This window comes from Microcaecilia unicolor, chromosome 1 (genome assembly GCF_901765095.1).
Source record: "Microcaecilia unicolor chromosome 1, aMicUni1.1, whole genome shotgun sequence".
NCBI classification, from domain to species: Eukaryota; Metazoa; Chordata; class Amphibia; order Gymnophiona; family Siphonopidae; genus Microcaecilia; species Microcaecilia unicolor.
In genome coordinates this window covers 23,494,909-23,517,084 of record NC_044031.1, presented here as the reverse complement: position 1 = coordinate 23,517,084, position 22,176 = coordinate 23,494,909, and the positions used below count along the sequence as shown (strand labels likewise).

The window sequence follows — 22,176 nt, the reverse complement described above, 5'->3', positions numbered from 1 at the left end:
CTCTCCTCCATGCCATCTAATTTATCGATGATTTTTTGTAGCTGGTGTCCATAGCATGTTCCACAGCTTCTTTCACTTCTGTGATTATTTCCGTGGTCCACAGCGAACTCAGTGTGGGGGACGGCGAATTTTTCTCCGCCATCTTGGGTTCCACAACCCGCCCTTTTTCGCGATTCTCCTTTCGTGCCGATTTCGTTGCCATCCACCCTCACTCAGTCTCCTCACCACTTCCTTTCGAATACAGGTTCGTTTACGCTAGGCTTTGGGCTATTAGGCTGGGTTTAGGTGCCGAATATTTTGATGGTTTCTCTGGTGCTCCAGAGCAGCGATACTTCCCCTCCTCACTCCTCCATAGCCCAACCGGAAGTCAAAATTGACCAAGTAATGTGTAGAGAATATTAAGAAAGTGAAATTATGCTGGGGGATTAAGAATCAAGCCATTTACTAATCTTTTTGAATTCTTTAGTTTTTATCTCCTATAATTGCATTTCTCTTCCCCTCTAATTAGTTGTGGTCTAAGAAAGCAAATTAAGTTCTACAGTTACTTTTCTTTTAGGGAATGCTAAATATTATTTTTTCTTTAGAATAAGTTTATTTGTTGTGGTATAGAACCCATGTAAACATTTACTGCTGTGTTACCATTTATAAGTATATCTTGTAAATTTTGAAAAATAAATAAATAAGAAAAAAAATGTAATCCCTTTTACTTTCAGACATGTCCCTACCCACTGAATAATATATAGCCATATGTTTTGGGGCCAGCCGAGACAAATTCTGTGAATTGCTCACCCGTTGGGATTTCACTTGTTAATTCACCTAAATAATCTCACAGTCTGTGTTGTGGTAAGGACAGTGCATGTTTATGTATTCTGCAAAGGAGTTGGTAGCTTATTGTTCAAAACGCCTGACCTCATAGATTTCAGCAATCACATACCCTTTAGTGAAACCTACTTCCATTTCTACGGTACACTAAGTTCCCACCAGGGCTCTCTCACTATTACTGTAAGCGCATTTCTCCCTCTGACCTGTCTTGGCGCACATACAACACAATAGAAATATGAGTTTTCCATGCAGCCTCACATGTAACATTGGTAAAAAGAGCCCATGTGGAGAATACATCTTGACTTTCACAAGCCCGAAATAATCAGAGAGGGGGCCAAAATTTTCACAAATAATTTGTGGTGACCTATTGGATATTCTTTAGTTTTACTGATAAATGGATATAGGCTGGTAAAGTAATAATAGGATATTTTCTTGCTCTGCTTAGCCTGGTAGTACAGACAAGGGGCCCTGTTTACTAAGGCATGTTAGCATTTTTAATGTGCCTACAATTAGTGTGCGCTAACCGTGTAGGTGCCTATTGGGATATTGGAGGCGCATGCAGTGTTAATGTGTGTACATGGTTAACACATGTTAAAAACGCTAACATGCCTATAACACGGCTCAGTAAATAGGGCCCAAAGTTTGTTCTACCTCCAAAAAATGGCATCGCCAGGAACATTTAAATACATTTTGTTAGAGGAACATTAAATAATGCACCAGAGTAGATCTTGACCTAAGAGATTAACAGGAAAAGAAGGCTGAGAAGGAAGGCATGATGATCCAAAATAGATCCCAGAAAGACAGTTAAAAGTTGAGAGACAGAATAAGGTACTTCTATCTGGTTACGTCCCCTATTGCGTCCACAACTAAAGGGGCCAAAGGGACATCGGGGAAACTCTTGGACTTGTAGAGCAGTACACCATGCTCCAGTACAAGACATGATTGATTATGCACCACACATAGGGGGAAATTTTATTAATGGCAGGTGATGAATGCAGTGGTACCATGATTGGCTGTAGATAATAACTAAATTTAATGCTGAGAAAGTCCCTGATACCAAGATTGCAGCATGTATATAGTATAAAACAAAGAACAATGTCCATATTCATTCTTCATACTCTTGCAACATGGCCTTGGCACTAGTGACAGGTCCATAGTGCTTTGAAGAAGAAGCCATGATGGTTTGGTTCTGGCCTCATATGCACACCAAAAGGTTGTTCAGGCTGAGGTCCTAGGCCAACCAAATTTCAGTTTTGGCTTCAGTGCCAAAACCAAGCTGCAATCCACATTCAGACTTGTTTTAGTTTTCTCTAAAAATGCTGATGCATTTTTGGCTGAGACCGCCTCCCTTCACCCCCCCCCCCCCCCCCCCCCCCCCCGCCTACTGGCAGTACTCCCCCCCCTCCCCGATCCCATTCGTAGGCCACCAACTGCTGCCCCTCTGCTTACCTTACCACTCTGTTGATCTGGTGGCATGTTGAGGCAAGATCAATCCCTAGTCTCTCCTGCCCAACCAGTATCTCCAGTCAAAATCAGTGCTGCAATTTTCAATGGCAGTCTTGCAAGATTGCTGCTGGAGGTAATGGAAGCATTTTGGGACTGGAGCCAGCACGGGGAGGAGCCAGTCTACAATACCGAAGCTAAAGGAGAGCGCATTAGTGCCAATTGATTAATAGCCAGTATCTACTATCCTACGTGGATTATTTTGTGACTTCTTAGATGTGACAACTGAGTGATGCTTTTATTACAGTCAGTACAAGTAAGTAGTTTTAATCCTGTGTAAATAATTTTGTGAAGTATTAGACTTGAAAACACAGAAAAGCTTTTATTACACTCAGTTGACTGCTGTGTGAATCTTTTGGTGAAATGTTAGACTTGAAAGCTGTGTAAAGTTTTATTACATTCAGCACATGTAAATGGTTGGTCTCCCTTGTGGATCCTTTTGTAGCATGATATGAAGTTAATTGTCAGAATTATTGATTTTGCTGGATCAGATACAAATATATATATATATAAATAAAACATGCAGCTGCAAAGACTTTACTTCCCCCTTCCACCTGGACTGCAGTTAACAAAAGACAGTGAAACTCCACCTATTCTCAGACAAAGAAGCCATACACACATATCCAAAGAATAAAACTCTGAAGATGGACAGCAATCAGAGACTACAGTCAACAAAAGATAGTGAAACTCCACCTATTCTCAAACTAACTCTGAAAAGCCCATCTATCTGACAAAAGAAGCCCACCTACTTCACAGACACAGACTCTTGTAATCCTGTCAGATGCCTTATTGATGTGTATCTGCCACAGCAGAGTCCAGACAGGAAGTCTTATGATGTAATTAAACATGGGAACAGTTACCATGCCCCATCTCAAAACTAGATGAAACCAGTTTTCAGCTATCCCCGAGTTTTCATTGGATCGAGTACATCCCTCTTGACTTCAGCCTAGGGTCCAGCAAGAAAATATAAAATGCCCAGCTCTCTTGGGAGCTCTCTCTTCTTTGGACCTGCCTCCTGGCTCTCTGCTGGACTTCATAGACACCCTGAGAAGAATTCTCCAGGCAACAACCACAACTTTGCAAGAAAAGACTTCTTCAGCAGAGGGGATCTGCTTCACCACTTCAACGAGCTACCAGCAGCCTCTATCAAAGTGAGTTACCATTATCCAGCATAATTTATATTTCAGACCTTTCAATCTTGAAAAGCACATTTCCGCTTGTGATAAGATTCTTAAAAAAACTGCCTCTCTCTCTTGTAACATTATTACATTATCTGTATTGTAAATAAACCTTTTTAAAAGTTAATTATATGGTTTTTATGTTCTGAGCAGATGTCTGTAAACCTTACAGAGCATGTTAATGTAATTCAACAAATATAATATTTGATTCCCCCTTTTTCTTACATATCCTTATCTTATTACCTTATAGGTAATTGGTGGAGAATAGAATAAAAAATATATATTATTCCTACACTTTGGTGAATTTTTATTTTTGATAGCTGAGTAAAGATTCAGTACATGTAAATGGTTTGTCTCCTGTGTGGACCATTTTGTGTCTTTTTAGATTTGAAAGCTGAGTGAAGTTTTTATTACACTCAGTACATGTAAATGGTTTGTATCCTGTGTGGACCATGTTGTGTCTTTGTAGATCTGAAAGCTGAGTGAAGCTTTTATTACACTCAGTACATGTAAATTGATTTTCTCCTCTGTGAATCTTTTGGTGAAATTTTAGACGTGAAAGCAGAGTGAATCTTTTATTACACTCAGTACATGTAAATGGTTTGTCTGCTATGTGGACCATTTTGTGTCTTTTTAGATTTGAAAGCTGAGTGAAGTTTTTATTACACTCAGTACATGTAAATGGTTTGTATCCTGTGTGGACCATGTTGTGTTTTTGTAGATCTGAAAGCCGAGTGAAGCTTTTATTACACTCAGTACATGTAAATTGATTTTCTTCTCTGTGAATCTTTTGGTGAAATTTTAGACGTGAAAGCAGAGTGAATCTTTTATTACACTCAGTACATGTAAATGGTTTGTCTCCTGTGTGGACCATTTTGTGTCTTTTTAGATTTGAAAGCTGAGTGAATCTTTTATTACACTCAGTACATGTAAATGGTTTGTATCCTGTGTGGACCATGTTGTGTCTTTGTAGATCTGAAAGCTGAGTGAAGCTTTTATTACACTCAGTACATGTAAATTGATTTTCTCCTCTGTGAATCTTTTGGTGAAATTTTAGACGTGAAAGCAGAGTGAATCTTTTATTACACTCAGTACATGTAAATGGTTTGTCTCCTGTGTGGACCATTTTGTGTCTTTTTAGATTTGAAAGCTGAGTGAATCTTTTATTACACTCAGTACATGTAAATGGTTTGTATCCTGTGTGGACCATTTTATGACTTTTTAGACTTGAAAGCTGAGTGAAGTTTTTATTACACTCAGTACATGTAAATGGTTTGTATCCTGTGTGGACCATGTTGTGTCTTTGTAGATCTGAAAGCTGAGTGAAGCTTTTATTACACTCAGTACATGTAAATTGATTTTCTCCTCTGTGAATCTTTTGGTGAAATTTTAGACGTGAAAGCAGAGTGAATCTTTTATTACACTCAGTACATGTAAATGGTTTGTCTCCTGTGTGGACCATTTTGTGTCTTTTTAGATTTGAAAGCTGAGTGAATCTTTTATTACACTCAGTACATGTAAATGGTTTGTATCCTGTGTGGACCATTTTGTGTTTTTTTAGATCTGAACGACAAGTAAAGCTTTTATTACACACAGTACATGTAAAGGATTTCTCTTTTTCATGATTCCTTTTGTGCATTTGGAGTTCTGAAAATAAGAGGAAGCTCTTACTACATTCAGGACAAATAAAACTGATACTCCTATTGTACGCAATACATGTAAATTCTTTCTGTTGTTTTTCTCCTTTCCTTTTGCAATGGTGTAATTTAGAAGTCACTTGATCACTATTATTAATTTGGAAGGGTCTCTGGTCATCAGGGATGTCACTGAGCTCCTTGTCATTTCTCTCACACTTACTGGGTCCGTCTGTTGAATCTCCTGCAAGGTCTCTCTCTTCCTTTGATTCTTGCTTACAATTCTTTGTATTAATCTCCTTAGTTCTCGGGGAAATATTCTCACAGACATTTTCTGAGTGTTTTTGGATTTGTTCCTTTTCTACAGGATGTTCTCCCTGCTTTTCTCTCTTCCTTTCTCGTGTGATGTGATGATCTATTGGATATAAATAGAAGGTATTAATAAAGTGTTAGAAGACTGTGATTTCCAAGATATTACTTATATATAATGGCGGGATTGGTTATTTTACACAGCAATTTTCTAAGTGTGGCTTAAGAACTGGTTTGCAAGTAAGAAAGGTAAAATTATGTATCATACCTGATAATTTTCTTTCCATTAATCATAGCCGATCAATCCATAGACTGGCGGGTTGTGTCCATCTACCAGCAGGTGGAGATAGCAATCCTTTTGTCTCCCTATATGTGGTCATGTGCTGCCGGAAACTCCTCAGTATGTCGATATCAAAGCTCCATCCGCAGGACTCAGCACTTAGAGAATTACACCCACAAAGGGATGACACTCTGCCCAGCTCACCACCGCCGAAACGGGGGAGGGGAATCAACCCAGCTCATCCCCACACAAGTGGGGGAGGGGAATCCATCCAGCTCATCCCCGTGGAGCGGGGGAGGGACATCACACCCGCAGATGCGGGGGGATCTGGCTTATCCTGCAACCGCAACCGCGGGAGGAGCTGACTGACCCTAACACCGCCGAAGCGGGAGGGGTACAAAGCTGCCCTACAGCCGCACGAAGCGGGAGGGAGCGCCGGCAGAATTTAGGTCTCAATCCAGCCCCGTAAAACGGAGGGGAGAGGAATGCAGCAGCTCACTGTAACACAAAATCGTCTCAACTCCTGAAGAATCCAATTGAAAAAACTTGAACACGAAGTCCTCCTGTACAGGAACTGAAGACTAAACTTGAACCTGAAATGCAACAAGAATATAAACAGTACAGATATCTGGGAGGGGCTATGGATTGATCGGCTATGATTAATGGATAGAAAATTATCAGGTATGATACATAATTTTACCTTCCATATCATCATGCTGATCAATCCATAGACTGGTGGGATGTACTGAAGCAGTACTCACCCAGGGTGGGACATAGAAATCCCTGACCGCAACACTGAAGCTCCAAACCGGGCCTCCGCCCGAGCAGCCACAGTCAAGCGGTAATGCCTGGAGAAGGTATGAGCCGATGCCCAAGTTGCCGCCCTATAAATCTCTTCCAAGGAGAAGGACCCGGCTTCTGCCATAGAGGCTGCCTGTGCTCTAGTGGAGTGAGCCTTCAGCTGGATAGGCGGCACCTTCCCCGCGGCCACATAAGCCGCTGCAATGGTTTCCTTGACCCATCGTGCCACTGTAGGCTTCGCATCCTGCAGACCCCTACGAGGACCTGCGAACAGCACAAACAGATGATCCGACTTCCGGAAATCATTGGTCACTTCCAAGTATCTGATGATGACTCATCTCACATCTAGATATTTGAGAGCAGAGTACTCCTCTGGGTAGTCCTCCCTACGAAAGGAGGGTAGACAGAGCTGCTGATTCACATGGAAGCGAGAAACAATCTTGGGCAGGAAGGAAGGCACTGTGCGAATAGACACTCCTGCCTCAGTGAACTGCAGAAAGGGCTCTCGACATGATAGCGCCTGGAGCTCGGAAACTCTTCTGGCTGAAGTGATAGCCACCAAAAAGACTGCTTTCAACGTCAGGTCTTTCAGAGATGCCCTCGACAAGGGTTCAAAAGGCGGCTTCTGCAAGGCTCTTAGCACCAGATTGAGATTCCACGCAGGTACCACTGAGTGCAAAGGAGGGTGCAGGTGATTAACTCCCTTGAGAAAGCGCACCACATCTGGCTGCGAGGCCAGGGAAGCACCCTTCTGGTGACCCCTGAAGCAAGCAAGAGCCGCTACCTGGACCTTAAGGGAACTGAGCGACAGGCCTTTTTCCAGACCTTCTTGCAGGAACGCCAACACTGAAGAAATTGGAGCAGTGAAGGGAGAAAGTGAGCCTGCCTCACACCACGAAGCAAAGGTACGCCAGAAGTAGAGCGCTTCCTCGCTCTCAGCATAGTGGCGATGACCTTGTCTGAGAAGCCCTTCTTCCTCACACGCTGCCGCTCAATAGCCAGGCTGCAAGACCAAAGGGGGAGGGATCCTCCATCACCACGGGACCCTGATGCAACAGGCCCCGTTCCGCTGGCAGCTGCAGAGGGTCGTCCACTGAGAGCCTGATCAAGTCCACATACCAGGGACGTCTGGGCCAATCCGGACTCACCAGGATTATCCGGCCCGGATGCTTTGCCACCCGGCCTAGCACCCTGCCCAACATGGGCCAAGGCGGGAACACACAGAGAAGCTCCTGTGTCGGCCACTGTTGGAGAAGAGCATCTACTCCCAGAGATCGAGGGTCCCGTCCTCTGCTGAAAAAGCGCGGCACTTGGCAATTGGCTGATGACGCCATCAGATCTAGGCTCGGCTGGCCCCAGCGCTTCGTGATGTCCAAGAACGCCTGCGCAGTATTCATGACTCCCGCAATGTGGGCCGCCGACAGCTGTTCCAGGTTTGCTTCCGCCTACAGGCATAGCTTCATGGCCTCCTTGGCTAGAGGGGCACTCCTGGTACCTCCCTGGCGATTGACATAGGCCACAGCCGTGGCATTGTCCGACAGGACCCGTACTGGCTTCAGCGCCAGGACCGGGAGAAACTCCAAAGGCGCCAACCGAATGGCTCTGAGTTCCAGGAGGTTTAAAGACCACTTTGCCTCTGCAGGGGACCAGAGCCCCTGCGCTGTCCTTCCCAAGCAGTGGGCTCCCCAGCCCGACAAAGAGGCGTCCACCGCGACGACAACCCACTCCGGGGTCATAAGAGGCATTCCTGCGGACAGCTTGTCTGGCCTCGGCCACCAGCTCAGCGCCTTGCGCACCGCTAGGTCCAAGGGAAGGTGCATAGCGTAATCCTCCGAAGCTGGAGTCCATCACTGCAGCAGAGAGAGCTGTATAGGTCTCATATGGGCCCTGGCCCAGGGCACTACTTCCATCGTGGCCGTCAGAGAGCCCAACAGCTGCACATAGTCCCAAGCCCGAAGAGGACAGGCTGCTAGGAACTTGTCCACCTGAGCCTGAAGCTTGACAATCCGATTGTCTGGCAGGAACACTCTGCCCACTTGGGAGTGGAATCGAACTCCCAGATACTCCAGGGACTGAGTCGGACGCAGCTGGCTTTACTCCCAGTTGATGATCCACCCCAGGGAGCTCAAAAGAGCAATCACCTGGTCTGAAGCTCTGCCGCACTCTGCATAAGAGGGGGCTCGGATCAACCAGTCGTCCAGATAAGGATGGACTTGTACTCCTTTCTTGCGTAGGAAGGCCGCGATGACCACCATTACTTTGGAGAAGGTCCGTGGAGCAGTAGCCAACCCGAACGGGAGGGCTCTGAACTGGAAGTGTCGGCTCAGAACTGTAAAACGCAGAAAGTGTTGATGAGGAGGCCAGATGGGAATATGCAAGTAAGCTTCCTTGATGTCCAAGGATGCCAGGAACTCCCCTGCCTGCACTGCCGCTATAACAGAGCGGAGAGTCTCCATCCGGAAGTGCCGAACTTTCAAGGCCCGATTGACCCCTTGAGGTCGAGGAAAGGCCGGACAGAACCTCCTTTCTTTGGTACCACAAAGTAAATGGAGTAATGTCCCTTGCCAAGCTGATCTTCTGGCACCGGAACGACCGCACCCAGGCGGATCAGATCATCCAAGGTCTGCTGCACTGCCACAGCTTTGACCGGAGACTTGCAGGGAGAGTGCACAAACCCGTCTCTTAAGGGTCGGCAGAACTCTAGCTTGTAGCCGTCTCTGATGACTTCCAGCACCCAAGCGTCTGAAGTTACCCTGGTCCACTCGTCCAGAAACGAGGATAGGCATCCTCCAATCTGCTCTGGGCCATGGACCAGCGCCCCGTCATTGGGTACGAGACCCTGGGGGAGGACCGGAGGAGGCACCTCCGGGACGGCGGTCTCTGCGAAAGAAATGCTGCTTGGGGGAAAAGTTCCCTATGAAGGTAAAGGGGGCAGAGGAGCCCGACTTGCTCGGGCGATACCGACGGGCTTCCTGAAACCGTCCTTTGGAGGAACCGGGGCGGGCACCACCAGCCCGGGCCCTGACCTCCGGTAACCTCTTACCCTTAGACGTGCTGAGATCGGTCACAATCTTGTCCAGCTCCACCCCAAAGAGCAGCTTGCCTTTAAAAGGCAACTTAGCCAGGCGAGACTTAGAGGCGTGGTCAGCAGACCAATGCTTCAGCCAAAGCCAGCACCGTGCAGAGACTGTCTGAGCCATACCTTTAGCCGAGGCTCTCAAGACATCATACAGCAGCCTGCCAAGTAGGCCAAGCCCGATTCCAGGGCTGGCCAATCAGCCCTCAAGGAAGGATCCGAGGGGGAAGCCCGCTGCACAAGCGTCAGGCACGCCCTGGCCACATAGGAGCCGCAAATTGAGGCCTGCAAAATTAAAGCAGCCGCCTCGAAGGACGACTTTAAAGCCATCTCCAATTTCCTGTCTTGGGCGTCCTTTAGGGCCATGCCACCTTCCATCGGCAACGCCGTTTTCTTAGTCACCGCAGTGATTAAAGAATCCACGGTAGGCCCAAGAAAGGCCTCCCGTTCACCTTCAGGCAGAGGATAGAGGCGGGACATAGCCCTAGCCACTTTAAGGCTCACTTCTGGGAAATCCCATTGAGCCGAAATCAAGGTGTGCATGGCTTCATGCACGTGGAAGGTTCTAGTCGGGCGCTTCGTCCCCAGCATAATGGCAGAGCCAACAGAGGCTGAGGGAGAGACGTCCTCTGGAGAGGAAATCTTCAAAATGCTCATGGCCTGCACTAACAGGTTGGGCAAATCCTCTGAGCGAAAGATCCGTGCTGCAGAGGGGTAATCCGCTCCATCCGAGCGGGAATCCCCAAAGGACCGTTGAGAGAACTCAGATACGCTGCCCTCATCTACATCAGAGGAGACAGAGTCCTCTAGGGCCTGGAAGACCACCCGAGGGCGTTTGCTTCCGGAGGCCTCAACCTCTTGATCGGGGGGGGAGCCAGGGCAGCGTTTAGCATAAGAAAAGCCTGATGCAGCAGCAAAATGAACTCAGGGGAGAAACCCCCTAGACTGTGCACTTCTGCCACCTGGGCCACGGCCCTAGACGCACCCTCAACCAGCGCTCGCAAGAGCGGGGGAGAAACATGCTGCGCATCCAAAATGGTGTCCGGCGTGAAACTCCGAGAAGGAGCCACGCGGGAAGAACAGCGCTTAACTTTCGCCGCTTTCTTGCCGTCGCCCGAATCAAGGGCGACCATAGCATTAACGTCTCCCACCTCGAGGGCGGCCCAAGAACAAGCCGTCCGAGCAGAGTGGCCGGTCAAAATGGGGGGGGGGGGGGGGCGAGCAGCGGGGGATGGGCACTTTTGGCAGGAAAAACCGCCACACCGGAGGAAGAACCGGGACACTGACCGGACTCCAAACTGACGCCCAAAAAAGGCGAGTCAGGCTTTGAAAACCCCCGCACCCCGCTAGACGCACACAGGCGGTCCGGGGAGCGAATCTTCGCGCCCTCGCCCTCCAACGCCATAAGCCACGTGGAGCCCGAACGGGGAACCCCCTGCCCACTATAAAAGGTAAAATGACCTGCTTCTCGCTCCGAGCTGTAACGAATTGGTGTCCCAGTGAGCAGCTGCAATAAACGCCGATATAAACGTTGAAATAAACGCCCTTAAAGGACGTCCAAATTTTTTTTTTTTTTTTTAACGGAGCCAGCAGGAGAGGGGAGAAAAGGAGGGACCTGGCACTACCAGGTTTGCACTTGCTGAAGAAGAGCCCTCAACCCCAGGTACTCAACAAAACCTAAGAATTAGGCTTGGAGACCTAGCCAGAGCTGCTTCTGTGTGTGACCACCACCTGCTGAGATAGAGAACATACGGAGGAATTTCCAGCAGCACATGACCACATATAGGGAGACAAAAGGGTTGCTCTCTATCTCCACCTGCTGGTAGATGGACACAACCCACCAGTCTATGGATTGATCGGCATGATGATATGGAACTGACCATTTCATGAAGTGTTTTTCTACAGTTACCGCCACAAAGGTAGGCCAGAGCAGGGCAATGAGCTAGACAAATATCTAAAAAGAAGAAACATTACATCCTATATAATAAAAAGCACCTCCAACGTTCTGAAGCTGACTCGATGGCACTTAAACCTTGAGCCAATCGTGCTCTCCATCTCATGAATTGACGTCAGTACTTCCAGGTACATCACCAGCGACACTGACCAACCACATGAAAGCAGCACGAGGCACACCACAGCGTTCCCGAACGTGAACGACACACTCCACCCCTCTTGCTCCGCCTCGGAGCCCTGCTGATATGAAAAAACAGCCACCTCGCTCAGTTCCTCGCACCATGTCCCGCCCCTCTCACTCTGCCCTCCAGCCCTCAGAGCCCTGCTGACCTGAAGACACAGCCACCTGGATCAGTTCCTCACGCCGTGTTCCACCCTCACGCCCCTCTCGCTCTGCCCTCCTGCCTCTCTCGCTACGCCCTCCTGCCTCTCGCGCTGCGCCCTCCCGCCCTCGGAGCACTGCTGATCTCCAGCTGCAAAGACACTGGCCGTCGCTACAGCAGCACACCTCTTGACTGAAGAAAACCTGTCCCATGTGCTGTTGGCATTGATACTGCCTGCTCTGCTTCACCTGTATTCATCGTGGAACTCCTACATTACTGCAGGCTCCATCAGTGTGCCTACCTGCTGTCGAGGTAAAAGAAATCCAAACTACAAAAACAACTTTTGGATCAGGACGTGATAAGGTGCAGGGCTGGGCTGCGGTGGTGTGAGGACTAGCCAGAGTTGATTTCATGTCACTCTCTTTAGGGGGGGGGGGGGGCTGGAACCCGGGGGAGGGAGGGGAGTGTCTGGAACTCAGTGGAGGAGAGGGGTTTGGAACTCGGGGGAGGGGACGACGATGACCCTGGAATACGGAGGAAGGGGTGACACGAACTGGGAGGGGGGACCCCTGGCACACTCTCACACACACACTCTCTCTCTCTCACACAGACACACTCACAGTCGAGAAATAAAGTCAGCTCTTATGAGTTCACTAATAAGGCAGGACGTCTCCTTGCTATGTGGTTACTTAGGCAAAAGCTGGACCACGCAGTTACCCGTGTCCGGGATGGGAGGGGTGATATGTTACTTACCTCAGAGAGTATACGTAGGCATTTTGTGGAATTCTACTAAGCTCTGTATGCGCAAGAGATTAGTCCATCCTCGGAGTCTATAACTGACTATTTGGCAGAGAGTGAACTCTCCTCCCTGACTTTTCAGCAGTGGGCCACCTTGGATAAACCGGTGACTCCAGCTGAGATTCAGAAAGCTATCCAAAACTTGCCTTCCTGTAAATCTCCGGGGCTGGATGGATTCCCCAATGAATTTTACAAGAAATTTGCTCCGGAGTTGGCTCCTCTCCTGGCAGATCTGTTTAACCAGATTGGCAGGGGAGAATCCTTGCCCCCGTCTATGCTGCAGGCGTGGATAGCTGTACTGCCTAAGCCAGCCAAAGATCACACGGAGTGCGGCTCCTATCGTCCTATCTCAGTTTTAAATGCTGATGTAAAAATACTAGCTAAAGTGCTGGCTAACCGCCTGGCACCCTTACTACTGGCAATAATTCACCCTGACCAAGTAGGATTTGTCTCGTACAGAAAGGCAATGGATAACATACGGCGTGAAGTAGATTTAATGTATTTGGCCCAGAGAGATCGGAGGCCTTTGTGCCTTCTTGGCCTGGATGCTGAGAAGGCCTTTGACAGAGTCCACTGGCCATATATGTATAAGGTGATGGAAGCTTTTGGGATAGGACCGCGCTTTTGCGGCTGGATTTAAGCCTTTTATGATTCCCCTAAAGTGTGCGTTGTATATAATGTATGTGCAGAAGTAAAGATAAAGAAATGCAAGGAACTGTAGTGAAGTGTTTTTAGACATATGCCAGATGCCTATAACTCAGAGGAAGTATGTGAGGCAGTAAAAGAGAACAAAGATAAGCAGGGTGGAGGAGGGGGCGGTTGGAAATTAGCAGAGAAAAAGCATGGGAACGGAATCTGCTGACATTTGCAAAAGAAATTTATAGATTAGCTTTGACATACACAAGGCTAACCATTGTGTAAAATGTATATAAAAGAGTGATACTCAAATGTAACCAAGCAAAACTTGATCTATCCTGTATGTCTGAAACTGCTGTAGTAAGTATTTTTGCTTCCTGTATAATGTTCTTATACAGCCTCTGTCCAAGGGAGGACAGTTGAAATAAACCTTTTTCTTGAACTTTATTGTTTATGTGATGTTTTTATACCTTAAAGCGCTATAATTAGCAAATTGGCGACCACGGCAGGACGCTGCTCGCTGGTCAGTACGGATCTAGTAGGATCCTTGGAATTGAAGTGAAGAAATTAAGTTAATATTTTTGTGCCTCTTTCCCTATTATCTTCAGAAATGGCCAGTCTGGAGTGAGTAGGTGTCAGGGCATACTTCATCGAAACTGTAAGTAGAAACTGAAGCAAAGATACAGATTTTGTTTTGATTTCCATTGTGGCATTGTTTTTATATTTGCTGATATCTGTTCTTCTATTTGTGTGTTATTTCCTCTTTCTCTTTTGGCTTGGTTTCTGTATTATGAAGCGTTTCAGTTCTAAATCCAAAGGGACTGCCCCAGAGATGTCTGGTGCAGCCGGGAATGTCCCTCCAGATACTCCTTATGTGCTATATATAGATAGCCGCAAGAGTTGTTCCCCCCCTTGTCCATGTTAGGGAAACTTTCCCCTTTGATTCAAAGCTTATTGCAGAAACCTGTGTTAAATGGGTCAAATATGCGGTTAAAGATCCTTTCCTTGCCTGGTCTGTTACTGGCTCTTTTAAGAAATCAGATCTCATGTCTTTATTAAACTTTTTACAGCAGAATAAAAAGGGAAAATCAGGCCAGAAACATCTTCATGTATTGAATCTTTTTACAAGTCTCCTTCTGTTTCTTTTCAAATTGAACAAATGGTACTCCGGAAGAACTTCACTCACAAAACGTGGAAGGATCCGGTTTACATTGGACCGTTCACTATTAAGGAATTAACCGCTACTGCAGCCCGACTCACGGACCACACAACATGGGTTCATTTGGCAGACCTCCGCCCCTGTCCGTCACCATCCTCCTCCTCAGCATAGTCCTAGTTTTCTTATTGCCCGGACACACCTCTGCTAACACCTACATTGAGCACATTCAAATGGCAGCTAAGACATTGAACTTGACTGACTGTATTATATGTACTCCTGTGATGTCATCTTTTTCTTCTGTTCCCGCTACAATCTTTGGACATACTATGATAAATTTGAGTGGTCATCACATCTGTTTTTCCAATAATACATGTCGCAGAGATGATGGACAAGTTCTCTGAAATGAAACTTTTGATCTATGTCATTTTAATGCTACCTCATCAACAGCCAGAGGTCCGTGAATACTCCCTCAGCAGTGCCCTCTGCAAGCACTGATGATGAAGCATTACAGTTAGCTTTAGATTATATTAATTCCACATCTCTCTATATAAAAGGCAAAACCAACGTTCTATGAAGCCTCCAGCCGGAAGTGTGAAGGGGGCGAGATATCCGGTTTCCCTATGAGTGTCTGCCCCGCCCTCTCTGTAACACAGTCAGTGAAGGAAAACAGCAGAGCACGAAATCAAATCGCTGGCTCTGTAACAGTGAAGGACTCAGAGGGGGGAGGGGAGAGAGGCCAGAGGGCACGGACACACACACTCCCACATGCACACAGAAGAAAACATTGCTAGCCCCCGTTTCATTTGCATCAGAAACGGGGCTTTTTTACTAGTATCCATTAACTAAAACACGTTTAGATGCTTTATCTGCTACTGCTTGGCTCCCCTTTGCTGGCTCTGCTGTAGCTGCTGAGTTAGGTATGTCTATACGCAGACTACAGTCTCTTTTGCATGTAGTAACACATGAGTTAGACATTGTTGTAAATACTTTGCAAAGCCAAAATGATGACACTGCTCGTCATGCCATGCATACCCGTATAGCTGTTGATTTTTTATTAGCCCAACAGGGTGGTGTATGTGCTATTGTCAATGATACATCCTGTTGCACAGTGATAAGGAATCAATCTATTATAGTAAAGAATGCAATGCAAAGGATCCTTTCCCTTGCTAAATTGAAGTTATCAGATTATGAGGGATTATTGGATGGTTCTTGGTGGGATACAATTACATCATGGTTTAAGAATTTGACCCCATGGTTAAAAGGTATACTCATGTTCTTCCTTACTGTGTTTATAGTGCTACTGGTGTTGTTATGTTGTACTCCTTGTCTTATGGCCATTTGTTGCAAGGTATGTGAACAAACACTTAATTTGACAGTTCCAGTTCATGTGAATGAACAGTATGATATGCTGCACATCGCAGAAGCAAACAAATATGACAATTTGAAAAGTAATATAAACCATGCACAACGAAGTATCACTGTACGGTTTGATAATGCCCAGGTTTGATAGAAACTGTTGTGAAACGCCATGACGGCCTGATGAGCGCATGTTATACATAGTGTTCACTAGCTAACAGTGTGTCCAACTATAACCTGGTCAAGCCTATGGTGAACCTTGTGGCAAGGTTCAAGGGAGGATTTGTATATAATGTATGTGCAGAAGTAAAGATAAAGAAATGCAAGGAACTGTAGTGAAATGTTTTTAGACATATGCCAGATGCCTATAACTAAGAGGAAGTATGTGAGGCAATAAAAGAGAACAAAGATAAGCAGGGTGGAGGAGGGGGCGGTTGGAAATTAGCAGAGAAAAAGCATGGGAACGGAATCTGCTGACATTTGCAAAAGAAATTTATAGATTAGCTTTGACATACACAAGGCTAACCATTGTGTAAAATGTATATAAAAAGAGTGATACTCAAATGTAACCAAGCAAAACTTGATCTATCCTGTATGTCTGAAACTGCTGTAGTAAGTATTTTTGCTTCCTGTATAATGTTCTTATACAGCCTCTGTCCAAGGGAGGACAGTTGAAATAAACCTTTTTCTTGAACTTTATTGTTTATGTGATGTTTTTATACCTTAAAGCGCTATAATTAGCAGCGTGAGAGTAAATGGGGGCAACTCTGAAATGTTTACACTACATAGAGGTACTTGACAGGGCTGCCCACTGTCCCCACTACTGCTTGCTATGGTTATGGAACCTTTTGCCTCAAGGGTACGATTGAGCCTGGATATCTCTAGAGTTACAGTAGCAGGGAGAGAGCATAAAATGGCTATGTTCGCAGACGTTGTGTTACTATTTGTTACGCGCCCTCTGGTTACTTTCCCCAGTTTTCTGCAAGCTATCAATGAATATTCGGTAGTATCAGGCTTTAAAGTGAATATAACGAAATCTGAGGCTTTGAATGTAACCCTTCCTGAGGAGTTGGTGGAGTCCTTAAAATCCTCTTTTGCTTTTCGGTGGGCCACCAAGGAAATTCGCTACTTGGGAGTGAATTTAACGGCTAAACTATCTGACCTTTTTACAGCAAACTACAAAGGAATGGCTAGAGTTATCTCTGCTGACTTGGAAAGGTGGGGGGACCTGGCGTTCTCCTGGTTTGGCAGAATAGCCACAGTAAAGATGAATGTGTTGCCGCGCCTGCTGTATTTATTTCAAGTCCTTCCGATAATGTTGCCCAGAAAGTTCCTTGCGAACTTGCAAGATCGTATTGTCCGCTTCATCTGGGCAGGAAAACGCCCACGATTATCGCGCTCCTTTCTTTATCAAGACAGGAGGTGGGGAGGGCTGGGGGTTCCCAACCTGGCCTGGTATTATCAAGCAGCTCAAGCGCGTGCAGCAATTGAATGCTTCCAGGACTACCCTGATACACAGTGGGTGCACTTAGAGCAACATTCTGTAGGCCCGAGACCTTTCGGGACACTTGTGTGGCTTCCAAGCTCGCTTAGATCACTTGGGGAGGGATTGTGTCCTTCCATACACGTAACTCTTTCCTATTGGGACAGTCTTTTTCCACGGAAAAGGTGTGTGTTATCACGTTTGTCACCTTTAGCTTATAACCCCTTGTTCTACCCTGGGACTGAAAGAGGAGTATTCACCAGATAGTACGGTGAGGGTTTGAGAACATGGGGACAACTGTTTGAGGGCGAATCACTGCTGTCATTTCATGAGGCCGTGGCCAGGTTCCCAGTGGTGGGGAGGGACGAATTTGCCTATCTTCAATTGTCCAACTTTCTTAGTACGAGGGCAGTTCGGGAGGTGGTATCCCGGGAGAAGTTATCTATGGAAGAAGCATGTGAGGGGTCTGCAACGACCAGTGGTTTAATTTCTCGTTTATACAATTGTATCAGACTGCAAACTCCGCGTTACACTCTTCACAGAAGAGGCTGGCAGAGGGAGCTGGGTCTAGAGCTGGCAGAGGCTGAGTGGGAGAGGACAGAACGGGCAGCGGAGGGGGTGTTCTCTCATGTACCTTTCAAGGAAAATGCAGTAAAGGTGCTGTTCAGGTGGTAACTGATGCCTGAGCGCCTTCAGCGCATATACCCTGCATCGTCGCATTTGTGCTGGAGAGGTTGTGGTGTCAGAGGCACCATGGGGCATGTTTGGTGGGCATGTGTGAAAATAAGGGCTTTCTGGAAATCGATACAGAGTAGGTTGCAAAAGTGGCTGGGGTGCTCGATCCCTTGGAATCCTGCCTTTTTCCTTTTTTCAGCTAAGGAGGCAAATCTTTCACAAGACAAGTGGTATTGATATGGTATGCAACAAGTGCAGCTAGGATTGTAATAGCCTCCTGCTGGAAGTTGTCTTTGACTCCTCCAATAACGAGATGGCTTCATAAGCTGAGGTATGTCTATGAGATGGAGAGGCTCCTAGCGGAGCAGCGTAACCAGACACATAGATGGCACAGGATCTGGGAACCATGTATCATCCATGCATAATGCAAGCGGACACGGAAGATGGAGCCTTGAAAGTTGGTTGGGGTATTCTGGAAGGGGGGAGGGAGGGGGGGATCTAGGGGGGGGGAGCCGGGTACTTGGAACTTTTAAAAAAGTTTATAAAATATTGAAGGAAACTGAAAGAAGCCAAGAGAGAGATACGTCTGGCGAAGGCGAAAGCAGAAGAAAAAATGGCTAGAAATGTAAGGAGGGGGTGACAAAAACTTCTTCAGGTATATTAGTGAAAGGAGGAAGACAAATAAGGGAATTGTGAGACTGAAAGACGCTGCGAACCGCTATGTAGATAATGATGAAGAAAAAAGCAAATTTGCTAAATAGATACTTTTGTTCTGTATTCACAGAAGAAAATCCTGGAGAAGGACCGCGATGGACTGGCAAAAGTGCAAATGAAAATGGAGTAGATATAGCACCGTTCACGGAAGAGAGTGTGTATAAACAACTTGAAAAGCTAAAGGTGGACAAAGCCATGGGACCGGACGGGATCCACCCCAGGATATTAAAAGAGCAAAGAGAGGTTCTGGCGGGTCCTCTTAAAGATTTGTTTAATAAATCAGTGGAAACGGGAGAGGTTCCGTGGGATTGGAGAACGGCAGAGGTGGTCCCTCTTCACAAAAGTGGTGATAGGGAAGAAGCTGGAAACTACAGTCCCGTAAGCCTCACTTCGGTTATTGAAAAAGTAATGGAAGCGATGCTGAAGGAAAGGATAGTGAATTTCCTGGAAGCCAATAAGTTGCAAGATCCGAGACAACATGGTTTTACCAAAGGTAAATCATGCCAAACAAATCTCATTGAATTCTGTGACTGGGTGACTGGAGAATTGAATCATGGACATGCTATAGATGTAATCTACTTAGATTTCAGCAAAGCGTTTGACACGGTTCCCCACAGGAGGCTCTTGAACAAACTGGATGGGCTGAAGATAGGACCTGAAGTGGTGAACTGGATTAGGAACTGGTTGACGGACAGACGCCAGAGGGTGGTAGTAAATGGAATTCGCTCGGAGGGAAAGGTGAGTAGTGGAGTGCCTCAGGGATCGGTGCTGGGACCGATTCTGTTCAATATATTTGTGAGTGACATTGCTGAAGGGTTAGAAGGTAAAGTTTGCCTTTTTGCGGATGATACTAAGATTTGTAACAGAGTGGACACCCGGGAGGGAGTGGAAAACATGAAAAAGGATCTGCGGAAGCTAGAAGAATGGTCTAAGGTTTGGCAATTAAAGTTCAATGCGAAAAAATGCAAAGTGATGCACTTAGGGAGTAGAAATCCACGGGAGACGTATGTGTTAGGCGGGGAGAGTCTGATAGGTACCGATGGGGAGAGGGATCTTGGGGTGATAGTATCTGAGGATCTGAAGGCGACAAAACAGTGTGACAAGGCGGTGGCCGTAAGTAGAAGGTTGCTAGGATGCATAGAGAGGGGAGTGACCAGCAGAAGAAAAGAGGTTTTAATGCCCCTGTATAAGTCGTTGGTGAGACCCCACCTGGAGTATTGTGTTCAGTTCTGGAGGCCGTATCTTGCTAAGGATGTAAAAAGAATTGAAGCGGTGCAAAGAAAAGCTACGAGAATGGTACGGGATTTGCGTTCCAAGATGTATGAGGAGAGACTTTCTGACCTGAACATGTATACCCTGGAGGAAAGGAGAAACAGGGGTGACATGATGCAGACGTTCAAAGTATTAATCCGCAAACGAACCTTTTCCGGAGATGGGAAGGCGGTAGAACTAGAGGGCACGATACGAGATTGAAGGGGGGCAGACTCAAGAAAAATGTCAGGAAGTATTTTTTCACGGAGAGAGTGGTGGATGCTTGGAATGCCCTCCCACGGGAGGTGGTGGAGAGGAAAACGGTAACGGAATTCAAACATGCGTGGGATAAACATAAAGGAATCCTGTTCCGAGGGAACGGATCCTCAGAAACTTAGCTGAGATTAGGTGGCAGAGCCGGTGGTGGGAGGTGGGGCTGGTGGTTGGGAGGCGAGGATATTGCTGGGCAGACTTATACAGTCTGTGCCAGAGAAGGTGGTTGGGAGGCAGGGATAGTGCTGGGCAGACTTATACGGTCTGTACCCTGAAAATGACAGATACAAATCAAAGTAAGGTTTACAGAAAAAGGGAAAATTAGGTTCTTACCATGATAATTTTCTTTCCTTTAGTCATAGCAGATGAAGCCATTACGTATGGGTTGTGTCCATCAACCAGTAGGGGGAGATAGAGAGCACTCAACTTTTCTCAGTGCCTCATGGCCAGCTAGCTCCACTGCCTCTTCAGTATTTGAAGCTTCCAAAGCAGTATGGCAAACCGCAATGGGAATAACATGAACTTTCCTCACAGCGAACGATTGCCCCTTAACAAGAGCATGAACTCAAAAAAGGAGGGAATGAACTCATCCTCCTAGAAGGAATAAACTCGTCCTCCACTTTGTATAAACGGAGGGAATACTTGCATCCTCCTGGAGGGAATAAACTCATCCTCCCAAAACATGAACTGGAGGGAATGAACTCATCCTCCTATAACTGTAACAAGAATCCTGAAGACTGTTTTCTGACTCCCCAAGGAAGGAATATAACTTTAGGAAACAAGAACAGCACCCAAAATCAGAATCACTGCAATACAGACACTCATACAGGGAGGGCTCATGGCTTCATCTGCTATGATTAAAGGAAAGAAAATTATCATGGTAAGAACCTAATTTTCCCCTTCCTTGTCATCAAGCAGATGAAGCCATTACGTATGGGATGTAACAAAGCAATCCCTAAATAGGGTGGGAACAAGCCACACCACGCGCTAGCACCTGTGCTCCAAAATGCGCATCCCTCCTGGCAGCCACATCCAGCCTGTAATGTCGGGCGAAAGAGAGCTTAGAAGCCCATGTTGCAGCACTGCAAATCTCATGAAGAGATAGTGTTCCAGTTTCCGCCCAGGAAGAGGAAATCGCTCTTGTGGAATGTGCCTTAAAGGCTTCAGGCGGAGCCCGGCCAGACAGCAGATATGCTGAAAAGATAGCTTCTTTGAGCCAATGGGCAATAGTGGCTTTAGACGCTGAAGATCCTCTGCGAGGACCTGCAAACAGCACAAAAAGATGATCAGAGGTCCTGAAAGAATTTGTAATTCGCAAATACTGCAACAGAGTCCTGCGCACATCCAAAAGGTGCAACTGCCCAAATGAACCTGGAAACTCCTCCTCAACAAAGGAGGGGAAAAAAACAGCCTGGTTTAGGTGAAACGCTGAAACCACCTTAGGCATGAAGGAAGGCATGGTCCGAACCGTGACCCCTGAGAATTGCAGAAAAGGGTCTCTACAGGACAGCGCCTGGAGCTCTGACACCCGTCTCGCCGAGGTAATGGCCACTAAAAAGACGGCCTTCAGTGTCAAACCTTTCTCTGAAGCACGCCAAAGCGGTTCAAAGGGAGCCCCCTGAAGGGCCTTCAATACTAACCCCAGGTTCCAAGCTGGACAAGGTGCCCGCACGGGAGGACGGAGCCGAAGCACCCCTCTAAGAAACCGTGCCACATCTGGATGAGCAGCTAAGGACATGCCTTCAACCTTGCCACGCAGGGAGGCCAATGCTGCCACTTGCACCCGCAGGGAATTATAGGCCAAGCCTTTGTGTACACCATCCTGCAAAAAGTCCAGAATCGGCAAGACAGGAGCCCGCAACGGAGAAAGCGCTCTTGAAACACACCAGACTTCAAACTGGCGCCAAATCCTGGCATAAGCCACGGAAGTGGAGCACTTACGGGCCTGCAGG

At 46.7% G+C, this 22,176-nt stretch overlaps 1 protein-coding gene across 1 annotated transcript in view; it reads right to left on the bottom strand.

The window, feature by feature from the left end:
• Positions 1-1,927: 1,927 nt before the first annotated feature.
• LOC115461242 (gastrula zinc finger protein XlCGF57.1-like) overlaps positions 1,928-22,176 on the bottom strand; it is a 57,268-nt gene continuing 37,019 nt past the window's right edge. The window contains exons 2-3 of the mRNA XM_030190973.1: positions 3,918-5,552; positions 1,928-2,016 (exon numbers count right to left, since the gene is read on the bottom strand). Of these exons, the coding sequence (XP_030046833.1) occupies positions 1,928-2,016; positions 3,918-5,552 (1,724 nt within the window). The remainder of the gene's footprint in view (positions 2,017-3,917; positions 5,553-22,176) is intronic.